At 44.0% G+C, this 16,284-nt stretch overlaps 1 protein-coding gene, 1 long non-coding RNA gene and 1 pseudogene across 5 annotated transcripts in view; 2 read left to right on the top strand and 1 right to left on the bottom strand.

Moving 5' to 3' along the window:
* Window positions 1-11,776, top strand: part of GPM6B (glycoprotein M6B) — a 160,232-nt gene extending 148,456 nt beyond the window's left edge. For 3 of the 4 annotated variants that reach the window (XM_032329451.1, XM_032329448.1, XM_032329450.1), the window contains one exon: window positions 1,081-2,315. In XM_032329451.1, coding sequence (XP_032185342.1) covers window positions 1,081-1,230 — 150 coding nt within the window. In that variant the 3' untranslated portion in view covers window positions 1,231-2,315. Of the gene's footprint in view, window positions 1-1,080; window positions 2,316-11,764 lie in introns of those variants that run through there. The other variant, XM_032329449.1, reaches the window with a different exon arrangement.
* LOC116582100 lies at window positions 2-7,172 on the bottom strand. Its single transcript, XR_004282381.1, has 3 exons — window positions 6,735-7,172; window positions 3,815-4,107; window positions 2-78 (listed from the first exon to the last, which is right to left on the bottom strand). It is a non-coding gene; the product is annotated as an uncharacterized LOC116582100 (long non-coding RNA).
* Window positions 11,777-13,070: 1,294 nt separating the features above from the next.
* Window positions 13,071-14,482, top strand: LOC116583313 (annotated as a pseudogene).
* Window positions 14,483-16,284: the final 1,802 nt, after the last annotated feature.

The raw sequence follows: 16,284 nt of genomic DNA, 5'->3' as shown, positions 1-16,284 counted from the left end.
GTTTTCTGTTACTGTCGCTTGCTTGATAACCAGTACCAGTGCTGGAGAGGAGATGGCAGAGACGCGTTTTCTTCGACTCTGGAAAAAAAGGCAAACACACTGTAAATTTGACTACAACTCTTTTTCTGATCTCATGGCTCACTACCCAGTACAGGCCCCTCCAGTTAGCCCACCCAGCTAGAGGACAATGTGAAGAAAAAGCAAGGGCACCCTGTCCTTTTCTGTGGCACTGTACGTGGGGCGTGTAGCTCTCCGCAGCACACTTTCTCAGCAACCTCGCCTTGGTGCGTTTTGGCGCGGAGTGTCTGATTGCCCGTAGCCGGCTCTCACCCCGCATGTCCGGTGCTGAGCGCAAAAGCCATGGGGCCTGGATCGGAAAGTCTCAAATATGTTGAAAAGGAAATCGGAGGAACCAGAGATGTAGATTTTGCAGGGCAGATGAGGAAAAGGAGCGGGCGAGAAGGGTTGGCCACCTCCACTGTGGAGAAGAAGGATCTGTACCCTGGGTGACCTGCACTAAGGCAGGCCTAGAACGAAAACCAGAGGTGCGCTACTGCGCACGCGCTCACGCAGACGGCGGGCTGGGCCTAGAGGTCTGCATTTTGGTCTTGACATACACGTAATTTTCCCGTTAACTCCGCAGTTGATGAGTTACTCAAAATAAGTATCATTCACTTGTAGGCCTTCGGGAATTGATTTTTAAGATCTTGGCACTGCCCTGATTTTAAGATAAGCACACAAGGTGTTTCCAACGTCTGCGTTAGTTACAATTACTCCCAAAATGGTAAAGGAAAAACAAGACAAAACAACCCTCTCCTGTTTCATTTTTGCTTTTACTTAACAATAACTTTGGCCGTTTTTTTTTTCAGTTCATTGTGTTTGTATACTAACTTTTCTTCAGCCTCTTACTCTTAAGCATACTAGTAGAGCATGCTTCCAGGTCTGAGGGCTCTGACAGCAGAATGAGTATTAATCCGAATAACCCTCTCCCCTTTGACAGCACAGACCGTCTAACTGCCTAGCAGCTTGCTTTGCGTTCTGACATGCTCACTAGCCATCACGCTCGCCCTTCTTTTCCAGATCCACTTCCTCATGATACTGTCTTCTAACTGGGCTTACTTAAAGGATGCAAGCAAAATGCAGGCTTACCAGGATGTCAAAGCAAAGGAAGAACAGGAACTGCAAGATATCCAGTCTCGGTCAAAAGAACAACTCAATTCGTACACATAAATGTTTGCCAGAGCGTTACAGCCGACGCGTTGACAGCTCTGCCCACTGCCGAGACAGCTGCTCTGCAGTACAGATGTGTACCCCACCAAACAGCCTATCCACTTCACTGTCTGGCTCCAGCTGCTGGGATGTATTTCTAGGAACACCTTCCAGCAGGTCAATCTTTTTCTTTAGAGCAGATGTTGGAGGTTTCATGTTAGCCATTTTAAAAGGCAACACTTTGACAAAAGGATGGTTGATCTTTCTGAAATTGGTGGCATGTTCAGGTTTATCGGTAGAGCGATCCTACCAGAACAGGCGATGGGGACATGGCCTGTTCCTTGAGAGGGACCGAGGCTGTGCCGGCATCAAGGAATGTGACCATCAATTCACATACGCCATCTGTCCACCAGTCACTTCATCTATAGGGAATAAAATGGAATGGGGGGGGTTCCATTTCTGACTGCTGACATTTATTAAACTTTGGCTCAAAGATAATGTGATTCTTAACAATTGACTTTTTAAAAATTAGCTGCCTTCCCTACCCCTTGAGTCCAGCCTACATTAATCTCCTGACCCAATGAGAAATCTATTTTTCAATAATGCTAAAAGGAGCTACTATAATTCTGCTACACCTGCCCCCAAAGAAGCTGGATTCTGACTCCTTGACAAGCTTTCCAGAATCAATTTTATAATAGATTTCCTTTAAATAAAATGGCCCAGTTGTCATTCTTCTTTCCTGGGAAATAAATGTCAGCTCTGCCTTAATGAGTATTTGTTTTAAATTTCTAGGAACTTATTTTACAACAGGAGACCCCAAATCCTTCACAGACTTTTGTTCCACCAATGTTTTTCTTAATTAAGAAGTGTTACCTTATTAAAATGACCACCATTCGCAACCATTTCTATGTGGTCTGAATAGCAAGTTTACAGTTTCATACCAACTATCTAAAACCTAATTACAAGTAGACCACAGACCTCCTCCTACTTTTATAGACTTGAATACTTAAGTGATTTAAATTAGGGTTGGTATTTATTTCATTTTTAAAAATCTTTCCTGGAATAATAAAAGTTCGATGTTCAACATAAAAAAAGAAAAAAAAAAAACAAAAAAACACCTGCTTGAGTTTAAGCCATTTTCAAAAGAAACTTGCCTTCTAAATCATTGTGTTCCAGAACATTAAGTGATTATAGGTACTGGATATTAGTGACGGTAAACTTTGTGTTGTTCTTTATGAAATGATACATATAACTGTTGGGTGCATCAGTGCTTTTTAAAAGGGGCTGCATAATATAGGGTTAACTATGTATATTCATGTTAAGAATTAACTTGTGGGGGCGCCTGGGTGGCTCAGTGGGTTAAGCCGCTGCCTTCGGCTCAGGTCATGATCTCAGGGTCCTGGGATCGAGTCCCGCATCGGGCTCTCTGCTCAGCAGGGAGCCTGCTTCCTCCTCTCTCTCTCTGCCTGCCTCTCTGCCTACTTGTAATCTCTCTCTGACAAATAAATAAATAAAATCTTAAAAAAAAAAAAAAAAAAGAATTAACTTGTGGTTTGGCTGTTTCCTGGATTTTAAAACATATACATGTGCAGAAATGTATTAAAATGAAAGGAAGCATACCTTTATCAAGATGCTATTAAAATTGAACATCAAGTATAGTATTTCATTTGGATTCTTTCTGTTGTTGTTGTTAATGCCTAAAAATGCCTATTTGGATCTTGACTTTTTTTCTTTTAACTGGGAGAAGCTCTCTTCCGTGTAGAACAGTTGTTCCAGAATAGCTTGTTTTGTTTTCCTGTTGCATGACAGACTTAAATATTTTTTTTCCAGCAGTGGAGGTGCTGTTAGAGTCCAGTGTTCTAGAACAGGCAGTGTCTCAAGCCTAATTTTACTTTTCTAATTCTGGTAGCTACTACCAGGAATTTTTGAAAGTTTTTTGTTTAAGTAGTCTAATATTTTTTATGTAAAGAGCATTAAATTTTGCTATGTATAAATTTTTGTAACCTAACAGTGAATCAATATTTTCTATCAGTGCCAAGGGCTTCCTGTAGTTCTATTCAAGTGTTACAATAAATATTTGTAGATAATAGTCAATACTTGTGTATGCTTATTTTAGAGATCTATTTAGGTGGAAACAGTTGTGGATGTACTAAGAGTAATGCAATAAAGGTATAGCTTCACTCACTTGCCTTTTTACCATACATAAATACTCTTCCTTCTCTGGCTGCAGTATGGTGTCATTTTTCAACAGTATGCATGATCAAGATTTCACATGTGTATGGAAATCGTGTTTCTAGGAGGATGCTGCCCCATCTCTATAGTTGTGTAAAGTATACAAATTTTCTGACTAGCGTTGGCAAATAAAAGCAATTATACATATGGGATTAACACAAAGCTTAAGTGGGAAAGTAAAAACAATGCTGAACCTTCCCGAGGGACCATGTTCCACTGGCTCCTTTGTGAACCCAAGGTAGAAAAGATCTAGATTTGGGGAGGGGGGGGAAAAAACCACCACCACCACCACTCTAGATCTAACAGTTAACTCTCAAAAGCAGCAGAGCTAAGTTTGTTACTTAGGATCTCGTTTTACTGTCCGTTTGCTTACCTGTTAGCATGATCAGGCACTGGGATTTTCCATCATCTGAAGTTTCTGAGTAAGGACCACCAGCCCTTGTCACTTACTGAGCCACGGCTGTTGCTAACTGAGATGCCACCTCGGGATCCTTGGCAGAAGAACAATCGGGACCCCAATTAGTATGCTCTTTGCCACACTACTTAAAATCTTCTGCTTTTGTAGCATTCTGTGCAGCTGTTTAAGTTACATAATAAACGGAGTATGTCTAGATGAGATCACATGCAGTCTGTTGACAGTAATCCGGCCACAGAGCACAGGAACCTCTAGAGGGCAGAGTAGCAACCATTCATTTCTCTAACTCTGCCTTGTGAACTTTGACTTCCAAACTGGTAAAGAGATGAAAACAAAGTCACAATTTAAGTCCATTAAAAAATGACAAGTAAAGATTCCACAGTAAAAAACTTGAAAAAAACCCCTTCAGGGCTTTTTAATGCTAGGATAGTCCTACCATTAGAAGATTTAAAAGAGACGATCCCCTTGTTAGTGTCTTCTCCTAAAGCACGACCTCTTGCTCTAGTCAGGGCAGGGCACATCTGCTCTCAGATGTTTGTGCAAAATCTCAAAATGAGTATTAGGATGCATAAAACTACGGAGAGTTTTGAGGAAACAAAAATACAAACACAGTTAAGTCAGGTTGGGCCAAGAACATCCTTTTTCCAACCTGGGCCCCAGCCTTCCTCACTGTCTCGATACTGGAACTTGACCCACCTGGGGAAGGTGTTAACAGAGACATGTTCAGGAGGTCTCGTCAGAGGGACCTGGCCAGGGACTTCTCAAGTCGCACGTCACGCATCCATAGCCTTCTAGAGGATGCGGCCACCTAAAAAGTACATAAGAAGCGTCTGATCTTTAAATGGGATCCGTCCTGATGTGGAATGTTAAGAATACCACTTAGAATTTAAGTTGACTGAAAAACGAAGCTATCAAACTCCAAGCTCTAAAACAATATACAATGAGTTACTTAGACGAGGTCTTTGAAAACACAAGGTGGGGAAGAACTGAGTCGTATCCAAACGTGTTAAGACGTGAGCTGAGGGTTCTGGCCCAAGACGGGGACACAGGAGGCCCCTGAACTCCTCCCCAGAACACAGCACATGCACCACTACACCAAGATTCTATTATTTTTTAAAGATTTATTTATTTATTTATTTATTTATTTATTTATTTATTTATTTGATAGACATCACAAGTAGGCAGAGAGGCAGGCAGGGAGAGAGGGGAGAAGCAGGCTCCCCACTGGGCAGAGAGCCCAATACAGGCCTTGATCCCAGGATTCTGGGATCATGACCTGAGCCAAAGGCAGAGGCTTTAACCACTGAGCCACCCAGTTGCCCCCCGCCCCCAGATTTATTTTTGATGAAAAAAAAAAAAATCCAACTGGCTGAGCTACTCTTCTACATACTGAAATGGGCAGGAAAAGCTGAGCCAAGCCCTCACCATAAACCCCAACCCTGACATGATGCCGCGCAATCAGCTGGAAGCTGCCAACCCCACGGTTCCCCCCTGAACAGATCGGACCCCACATTTAGTGCCTCAAGTTTTAACACAGAGATGGGCCCCTAAAATTGCTTTTTTTTTTTTTCTTAAAGAATTTTATTTATTCCTTTGAGAGAGAGAGCACAAGCAGGGGGAGACGGGGAGGGAGAAAGACTCCGAAAGACTCCCCGCTGAGCTGGGAGCCAGACATGGGGCTCGATCCGAGCACCTGGAGATCATGACCTCAGCCAAAGGCAGATGCTCAACCCTCTGAGCCCCCCAGGCATCCTGAAACACCTCTTTTAAGCCAGCAGGGCTTATAGCCATGAGCCCAGGCCCAGAAGACTAACAAGGAAATGGTGCTTAACCAGCTCTAGAGGACTATCTCTTGATCTTTCCCTGAAAAGGTTCTGTTTGCATATATTAAAAACTGTTGTCTCAGAGTTCAGCTTCTACATTTAGCACACATCTACGGGCTGCCTGCTAAGCCACCAGAGAACAGGGAAGCCAGCAGATGCCGCCTCTGTCCAATCCCCTCTAGCCCACTCCAAAGCGCCTGTATCTCCCCGGAAGGAGCTTATACACATCGGGCCTTAGTTTTTGTGGCTGCCACCCAACATATCCCTGGAGCACCTGGCTTGATAGCCCATGGTGCTTGCACTCAGGAGTTCCACAGAACTACAGGGAAAAAAAAGAAAAGAAAAGAAAAAGCTTTTAATGGGCACAGGAGCAACACTACCCCAACCCCCCGACCTCCTTGGCCAAGTGCAGAGGAACTCGGCCTAGCGAAGATGGGAAAAACACCCATCTCACAGGTGACCTCAGAAAGAGGCGTCACTTCCATACTTCCCCAGTGGCTGAGAGTCTGGCTTCTACTCAGACTGCGCGCGTGTGTGTGCTGTGATCTTCCCCCCAGGGACACTACGCAGTCTTTTTTTTTTTTTTTTTTAAAGATTTTATTTATTTATTTGAGAGAGATTTATTGAGAGAGATCACAAGCAGGCAGAGAGGCAGGCAGAGAGAGAGGAGGAAGCAGGCTCCCTGCTGAGCAGAGAGACCGATGCGGGGCTCGATCCGCCAACTCGGGAGTTCATGACCTGAGCCGAAGGCAGCGGCTTAACCTGCTGAGCCACCCAGGTGCCCCGACACTACGCAATCTTGACAAACACTCAACTAGCAGCAAACACCAAGAACAAAACAATTGTCTTAGACGGTCACAAAAATTTAAGCAGCAACCAGGAGCTTGGGCCGGCTGACTGACCTCCTACCCAAGACCACTCTAGCCTAGGATAGGTGCCCGGTCACAGGCTAGAAGTCAGCACGGCATGAAGGAAAACGAAGAGACGGTGGAGTGTGTCTCAACGAAAGTCAAACTCCAAACCAAACCGTAATGAAACAGAAAGAAGTGACTCACCTAAGAGTGCGAAGTAAGCTCTACAGATGCTCACGGAGGTCAGAGCCACAGGAATAAACCGAAAATCTCAACAAGAAAATTAAGTATCGAATCCTACAGCTGAAAAATTCGGTAGATGGGTCAACAGCAGACTAGATCAAACAGAAGGATCAGCAAACTTGGAAAACAGGCCAGTGGAATTCATCCTGTCAGAGAGTCAGGAAGCCTGAAGAGTTCCAGAAAGTATCAATCTAAAGAAATGCACACAGACACAGTGTAACTGAAGTGGCCAAAGTAAAGAATCTTAAAGCAGGAAGAGAAAACCTTGCAACATACAAAGGAAACCCTGTAAGACTACCAACAGATTAGTCAGCAAAAACTTGACGGTCTTTTCAAATTGGTGAGAAGAAACTGTCAACCAGGAATAATACCACACTCACAAAGTTGTCCTTTAGAATCGGAGGAGAGGGCGCCTGGGTGGCTCAGTGGGTTAAGCCGCTGCCTTCGGCTCAGGTCATGATCTCAGGGTCCTGGGATCGAGTCCCGCATCGGGCTCTCTGCTCAGCAGGGAGCCTGCTTCCTCCTCTCTCTCTCTGCCTGCGTCTCTGCCTACTTGTGATCTCTCTCTGTCAAATAAATAAATAAAATCTTTAAAAAAAAAAAAAAAAGAATCGGAGGAGAGAGAGTTTACCAAACAAGAGCTAAAGGAAGTCATGACCACTACACCAGCTTTACATGTTAAAGGGAGTTCTTCAAGCTGAGACGGAAAGATGCTAATTAGCAACAGGAAACCCTATCAAAGTATAAAACTCACTCATAAAGGCAAACATACAGTTAAATTCAGAATATTCTAATGTTTTAATAGTGTTGGGTAAATCACAACTCTAGTGTGAAGATTAAGAGACAAAAGTACTAAAAATTAACTATAATTTGCAAAGGAATATCAAAAACAAAAAGTGGAAGCAATGTATAAATGTAAAGCTTCTGTGGACGTTCAAACATACGTTGTTATGAGCTAAAACTAGACTATTACGGGGCGCCTGGGTGGCTCAGTCAGTCAAACGTCCGACTATTTCGGCTCATGTCATGATCTCCAATTGTGGGAATGAACCCTGCCTTGGGCTCCACGTTCAGCAGGAAGTCTGCTTGAGATCGTCTCCCTCTTCCTCTGCCCAGCCCCCTGCTCACCCACTCTCTAATAAATAAATATATCTTAAAAAAAAAAAAAAAAGACCATGTTACATACCTTGTATGTAAGCTCCATGGTAATCACAAAGCAAAAATCTGTAGTACATACACAAAAGATGAAACCCAGCACCTGGGCAGCTCAGTCAGTTAGGTGTCTGCCTTCAACTCAGGTCATGATCCCAGGGTCCTAGGATTAAGCCCCGTGTTAGGCTCTCTGTTCAGTGGAGAGCCTGCTTTTCCCTCTCCCTGCCACTCCCCTTGGTATACTCTATCAAATAAATAAGTAAATTCTTAAACAAAGATGAGACCCCAAGCATACCACTACTGAAAATCATCAAAATACAAAGGAAGAGAAAGAAACAAAGGAATTGCAGAACTACCAGAAAACAACAACATGGTGACTGTAATCTTGTACTTACCAATAATTACTTTAAATATAAAAGAACTCGGTTCCCCCAATCAAAAGACACAGCGGCTAAATGGATTTAAAAAAAAAAAAAAAAACCAAGATCCATAAATATGCTGTCTACAAAACACTCACTTTAGCTTTAAGGACACAGGAGACTGAAAGTGAAGGGATGGAAGAAGACACTCCATGCAAATTGCCCAAACAAAGTAGGGGTAGATATACATAAATCAGAGAAAGTAGATTTTAAGTCAAAAACTAACAAGAGACAAAAGAAGTTCATCATATAATCATAAAAGGATAAATTCATCAAAAAAATACAGCATTTGTAAATATTGATGCACCCAACATCAGAACACATAAACTTATATAAAGCAAATATTAACAGACCTCAAGGGAGAATGAGACAGCAATATGATCACAACAGGGGACTTGAAAACCCCATTTCAATGATGGAGATCATCCAGATAGAAAATCAATCAATAAGGAAACACTGGACTTCAACACCACATTGGACCAGATGGACTGAACCGACATTTACAGAACATTCCATCTGTTAACCTTAAAAATAAAACAGCCAGTTATTTTACCAGTACAATGAGCTTATTTAGGACTAGCAGAGGAACTGCAATTTGAGCCGTGCAAGCTATAGCAAACCACAGGCAGAGTCTGGAGAACAAAGGAGAAGAACCTTACAGAGAAAAAAGGAGAAAGAACAGAAGTCTCGTAGAGGGGCGCCAGGTTCAGGGTGGTGACAGGGTTTCTCACCAGCTAGGCAACTGCTGGGCAAGGAGAAAACCTTCCTCCTGCTGAGCCCGTAAAGTGACCTTCTTCCTGTCTGGGCGTCTGAAGTGAGCTGGGATAGAAAGTTCGTGTGTGAGAGCATTCCCTCCAGGGCGTTCGGACTCCATTCTAAATCAAGTTTCCTTCTATTTTCACATCTACCCCTTTTGATCAAGATCCTTCTCCAAAAGCCTAACCGATCAAGAGCTGAGTTCTCTGTATTCACGGCTTTTGACCCTTGGTGCCATGAAGGGCTTTTCCCGGTTGTCCCGGCCCGCGTCAGAGGCAGAAGGCCGAGCAGTGAGAAGTCATTTCAGGCCCCATTTGAGCAGGCGAGATGCGGAGGGAGAACTCCCAGGCACTAACCATCCAAAGGCTCTATCCGGCCACAGCTGTACACACCAGATCAGCTCGAAGCACTGAGCCAGTGTCTACTTACTGGGTACAGCATTTCCACAAAGGTTTGACAGGCCACAGGCACAAAACCTAAAATCATAAAGCAGAATTAAAAGTAGCAGGGCAGAAGCGCCTGGGCGGCTCAGTCGTTTAACGTCTCCAACTCCTGATTTTGGCTCGGGTCACAATCTCAGGGTCGAGATTGAACCCGGCACTGGGCTCCACGTTCAGCAGAGTCTGCTGGAGAGTCTCTCTCCCGCTCTGTCTCTCCCCCTGCTCACACTCACCCTTGAATAAAAATCTTAAGGGGGAAAAAAGGTAGCAGAACAATTCTGAATTGTATTATGGCTCTGAACTAGGACCCTAGGCCTGAAGGTCACCACTGAACAGATCAAGGGACCATGAAGCATCAGGTAGAACTTGCTGCAACCACTGTGTTTGCTCCCCAACTTTTTACAGTTGGATTCCATCCTGTCCGGAGGCACCTACCCATGTGCTACGGCGGTGGGGTGGGGGGGGATCCGCGATTGCACAAACCCCTCTGCGTGTATCAAGTAGCTACGCAAGGGCCATCCAACTCTCCAAAACCACTTCTGCCAGTGAGTCAGGTGGTCCTTGCTGGACGGCTGCTACTCCGGCCGTGGAGCAGACCGGCCCTCCCGAGGGCAGCCTGCCTGCACCAGTCACGTACGGCTCCTGGAAGTTCCCGTTTCGGGTGGCTCTGGAGGTTTCATGGAGCAGACTAACAGGGGAGGCTTCTAATTTATTATGGATGTTGACACGGACAGTTAAACATCCTGGTCAGGCCTGACGTCCAACTTGCCAGCTATCTAGATGCTCACACACCCATGGGAAATGCCACCCAGTGTGGACCGAAATGAAACTGGTGGAGTACAGAGGGCCCCAGCTGAGGTCCGCTCAGTGACAGATCCATTTGCTGGAACTCCCTGATTGACCCCGCCCTTTTTTTTTTTTTTTTTAAAGATTTTACTTATTAGAGAGAGAGAGCATGAGCGGGGGCAGGGAGAGGGAGAGGGAGAAGCAGACTCCCCAATGCATAGGGAGCCCGACATGGGGCTTGATCCCAGGACCCTGAGATCATGACCTGAGCCGAAGGCAGAAACTTTAAGAACTGCGTCACCCAGCGCCAACTGACCTTTTCAAGGCAGGAATCAGAGGAACCGGCATGACATTCTGAGGGACCATCCCAACATGCAAGGGTCTTTTCTGAAAGTCTTCCAAAGAGCAAGTAACCCATCTGCAGCTCCCCTGCAGGGGAATGGATTGTACGGAGAGAAGGAAAAGAATGCGGGGGTGCCACCCTCATACGATTGGCAAAGGTGCAGGTGTTGGACTGACCGAGTCCAGTTACGGCTGGAGGAAGTGTGAACCAAGGAGTGAGAATCCCCACTGTAAATGGCCTCATCTGATGCCCACAAATGTGCCAGTATAATCAACAGTGGCATCTGGGACTAAGACAACTGGTGACACAGAAGACCGAGGGATGTCTGACATAATGAACCTGTCAGTTTCTGGACAGATTCAACAGTCACAGAGGTTTCCCTTTTTGGCAACAGACTGGGAAATATGGGTCAGAACGTTGCCATCCCGAACAAGAGGGTTAGAAATTAAACAAGCAGCAGCAAGAAAGAGGCATACAGGCCTGGTCTGCTCACCTTGGGAAAGCGGTCGCCTTAAGTGTCTGTTGCAGCTTCCAAAACCTTTACTTTCAGGTCACCAGACAGTGTGTGCCCACTCAGGGTTTGGTACTTGCTTATATGTGATACCTGGATCCAAGGGCATGTTCCGAGAAGTCAGCCAGCACAAGGGTCGATTAACAGTCCCTGACAGGGCCCATCCATGGGGTTGAAGTGTCTTTCTGGAGATATCTTTCTAATGACAAATGTCTCTGGCCTGCAGATGATGACAATGCTTTCATCTACCAAGAGCACACGGTGGAAGATTGTCCCACCAAAGTGTTATTATTCCCCATGGCTTTGTTTGGGCTTTTGCAAAAAAAATCCCTTTTTACCAACTGTGGATCAAAGGAATCAGGGGACTAGGTGTACTAGACATCCTGATACAGAAAGAGCAGATTCTCACTGAGCTGATGCAAATATATTGTCGTGAAAAAGGCGTTCCAAAACTCTGGATAGATCAGGTAAAGAAAAAAAGATAAACGGGCACCTGGGTGACTCAGTCATTAAGCATCTGCCTTTGGCTCAGGTCATGATACCAGGGTCCTGGGATCGAGTCCTATATTGGGCTCCCTGCTCAGTGGGGAGCCTGCTTGTGTTCCCTCTCTCACTGTCTCTCTCTGTCAAATAAATAAAATCTTTTTAAAAAGAAAGAGAGAAAGAGAGAGGAAGGGTGGGGAGGGGAGGGGAGGGGAGGGCGCCTGGGCGGCTCAGTGGGTTAAAGCCCCTGCCTTCGGCTTGGGTCATGATCCCAGGGTCCTGGGATCAAGCCTTGCATCAGGCTCTCGAGAGCTCAGCAGGGAGCCTGCTTCCTCCTCACTCTCTCTCTCTGCCTGCCTCTCTGCCTACTTGTGATCTGTCAAATAAATAAATAAAATCTTTAAAAAAAAATTAAAAGCAAAGAAACTTTGTTTACAATTTCTTGTTAAGAACAGATCAAGGGGTGCCTGGGTGGCTCAGTGGGTTAAAGCCCCTGCCTTCGGCTTGGGTCATGATCCCAGGGTCCTGGGATCGAGCCTCACTCGGGCTCTCTGCTCAGCATGGAGCCTGCTTCCTCCTCTCTCTGCCTGCCTCTCTGCCTACTTATGATCTCTGTCAAATAAATAAATAAAATCTTTAAAAAAAAAGTATTAAAAAAAGAACAGATCAAGGGCGCCTGGGTGGCTCGGTGGGTTAAAGCCTCTGCCTTTGGCTTAGGTCATGATCCCAGGGTCTGGAGATCGAGCCCCGCCATCGGGCTCTGTGTTCAGCAGGAAGCCTGCTTCCTCCTCTCTCTGCCTGCCTCTCTGCCTACTTGTGATCTCTCTCTCTCTGTCAAATAAATAAATAAAATAAAATCTTTTTAAATAAAGAACAGATCGATAACGTACCACAGTTGTTCAGCATGGTGCTGGAAGTCCTAGTCTCAGCAATCAGTCAACAGAAAAAAGTAAAAGGAATCTAAATGGTCAAGAAAGAAGTCAAACTTTCACTCTTCACAGATGACATGATATTGTATGCAGAAAACCCCAAAGACTCCACAAAAAAAATTACTAGAACTCATATATGAATTCAGTAAAGTCACAGGATATAAAATCAATGGGCAGATCTGTTCCATTTCTATACACGAATAATGAAGTAGCAGAAAGAGCAATCAAGGAATCAATCCCATTTACAACTGTACCAAAAACCATAACATAACTCGGAATAAACCTAACCAAAGAGGTGAAAGACCTGTACACTGAAAACTATAGAACAATTATGAAATAAACTGAAGATGATACAAAGAGATGAAAAGCATTCCATGCTCATGAATTAGAAGAACAAATTTTGTTAAGATGTCTATACTACCCCTAGCGGTCTACACTTTCAACACAATTCTGATTAAAAGAACACCAGCGGACTTCTAGTAGGAAACGTTCGCAGTTGAATCTCTCTTCAGTGCTTTGGAAGAAGTTGGAGAAAAAGGATCCTTCTTTCAAAATGGCAATGGTATTAGAATTCCTCAAACAGGCCTGGTTTAGTGAAAATGAAGAGCAGGAATACATTAAAACTGTGAAAGGATCCAAAGGTGGTCCTGGGTCAGCAGTAAGCCCCTATCCTAGCTTCAATCCATCCTCAGATGTTGCTGCCTTGCATAACGCAATAACAGTTAAAGGTGTGGATGAAGCAACCATCATTGACATTCTAACTAAGAGGAACAATGCACAGCGTCAGCAGATTAAAGCAGCTTATCTCCAGGAAAAAGGAAAGCCCTTGGATGAAGCTCTGAAGAAAGCCCTTTCTGGTCACCTCGAGGAAGTTGTCTTGGCGCTACTGAAAACTCCAGCCCAGTTTGACGCTGATGAACTTCGTGCTGCCATGAAGGGCCTTGGAACTGATGAAGACACTCTGGATGAAATTTTGGTATCAAGAACTAACAAAGAGATCAGAGAAATTAACAGTCTATAGAGAAGAACTGAAGAGAGATCTGGCTAAAGATATCACCTCAGACACATCTGGAGATTATCGGAATGCTCTGCTTTCTCTGGCTAAGGGTGACCGATCTGAGGATTTGGGCTGGAATGATGACTTGGCTGATACAGATGCTAGGGCTTTGTATGAAGCAGGAGAAAGGAGAAAGGGGCCGGATGTGAACGTGTTCGTGACCATCCTTACCACCAGAGCCTATCCCCATCTTCGCCAAGTGTTCCAGGAGTACCGCAAGTACAGTAAGCACGACATGAACAAAGTCCTGGACCTGGAGATGAAAGGCGACATTGAGAAATGCCTCACGGCTATCGTGAAGTGTGCCACAAGCAAACCGATGTTCTTTGCCGAGAAGCTTCATCAGGCCATGAAGGGTTCTGGAACTCGTCATAAGACCTTGATCAGAATCATGGTTTCCCGTTCTGAAATCGAGATGAATGATATCAAAGTGTGCTACCAGAAGCTGTATGGTATCTCTCTCTGCCAAGCCATCCTGGATGAAACCAAGAGAGATTACGAAAAAATCCTGGTGGCTCTCTGTGGAGACTAACATTCCTTTGATGATCGCAAGCTTCTTGATCAGAAGACTTTTAATCCTATCTTTTCATTCCATATCATAGACTTAAATGGGAAAGTTTTCTCAGCGGGATTACATTCTAGCTAAATGCTTTCTGAAAAATATAGCCTATAAATCATTTTTATATCACAACTCCATATAATAGAAGTTTAAAAAAAAAAAAAAACTATATTTATCCCAAGCTATAAAAACCTCGTAAGCAGGTTGTTCTAGTAACATTACCTGAGAAAGATGTTTGTGCAGTAGAAAATAAAATGATTTTGCAGGACAAAAACAAAAACAAAAACAAAAACAAAAAAAACCACCAGCGTTTTTCACAGACCTACAACCAACCAACCTAAAATTTGTATGGAACCAGAAAAGACCCTGAATAGCCAACTAATGTTGAAAAACAAAAGCAAAGTGGGAGGCCTCACAATCCCAGACTTCACGCTCTATTACAAAGCTGTAATCATTGAGACAGGATGGTACTGGCACAAATACACATAGATCCATGGAAAAGAACAGAGAGCCCAGAAATGGACCCTCAACTCTATAGTCAACTGATCTTTGACAAAGCAGGAAAGAATGTCCAAAGGAAAAAAGACAGTCTCTTCAACAAATGGTGTTGGGAAAATTGGACAGACACATGCAGAAGAATGAAACTGGACCATTTTCTTACATCACACACAACAGTAAATTCAAAGACCTAAATGGGAGACAGGAAACCACCAAAATCCTAGAGGAGAAAACAAGCAGCAACCTCTCTGACCTCGGCTGCAGCAACTTATTAGACACATCTCTAGAGGCTAGGGAAACAAAAGCAAAACTGATCTATTGGGACCTGATCAAGATAAAACGCTTCTGCACAGCCAAGGAAACAGTCAACAAAACCAAAAGATAACCAACAGAATGGGAGAAGATATCTGCAAGTGACATAATGGATAAAGGGCTAGTATCCAGAATCTATCAAAAACTCATCAAAATCAACACCCAAAAAATAAAATAATCCAGTTAAAAAAAATGGGCAGAAGACAAGAACAGACGGTTTTCCAAAAAAGACACACAAAAGACTACGACCCGCGAAAGGATGTTCCACATCACTTGGCACCAGGGAATGCAAGTCAAAACCGCAATGAGACACCACCTCACGCCCGTCAGAATGGCTAAAATTAACAAGTCAGGAAACAGATATTGGCGAGGCTTCGAACACTTTTGCACTGCCAGTGGGAATGCAAACTGGTAGCCACTCTGGAAAACAGTATGGAGTTTCCTCAAAAAGTTAAAAATAGAGCTACCTTATGACTCAGCAATTGTACCAGGTATTTATCCAAAGAATAAAAAATGCGGATTCGAGGGGCACATGCACCCCAATGTTTATAACAGCACTATCAACAATAGCCAAATTATGGAACAGGCCCAAATGTCTATCAATCAATGAGTAGACAACAAAGATATGGTATATGGGGGCACTGGGGTGGCTCAGTTGGTTGAGCGTCTGACTCTTGATTTCGGCTCAGGTCATGATCTCAGGTTCGTGAGATGGAGCCCTGTGTTGGGCTCCATGCTGGGTACAGGGCCTACTTAAGAGTCTCTCTCTCTTGCCCTTTGCTGCAATCCTGCCCCTCCACCTTAAAAAATAAATTGTGGTATATAAACAATGAAATATTGTAGAAGAATGTAGAAGAATGAAATCTGGAACACCTGGATGGCTCAGCTGGTTAAGCAATTGCCTTCCGCTCAGGTCACAATCCGGAGTTCTGGGATCGTGCCCCGCATCAGGCTCCCTGCCTGGTTCTCCCTCTGACCCTCTCCCCACTCATGCTGTTACTCTTTCTCTCTCTCTCACATAAATAAATAAAATCTTAAAAAAAAAAAAAAATAAATCTTGCCATGTGCAATGACATGGATGGAACTAGGGTGTATCATGCTAAGCGAAATCAGGGAAAGACAAATATCATATGATTTCACTCATATGTGGCATTTAAGAAACACAACAGATGAATATAGGGGAAAGGAAGGAAAAACAAGATAAAAAAACAGAGAAGGAGGCAAATCTTAAGAGACCCTTAACTGCAGAGAACAAACTGAGGGTTG

Source organism: Mustela erminea, chromosome X (genome assembly GCF_009829155.1).
Source record: "Mustela erminea isolate mMusErm1 chromosome X, mMusErm1.Pri, whole genome shotgun sequence".
Taxonomy (NCBI): Eukaryota; Metazoa; Chordata; class Mammalia; order Carnivora; family Mustelidae; genus Mustela; species Mustela erminea.
Note: the sequence above shows the minus strand (reverse complement) of the source record. Positions and strands in the feature narration are given on the sequence as shown.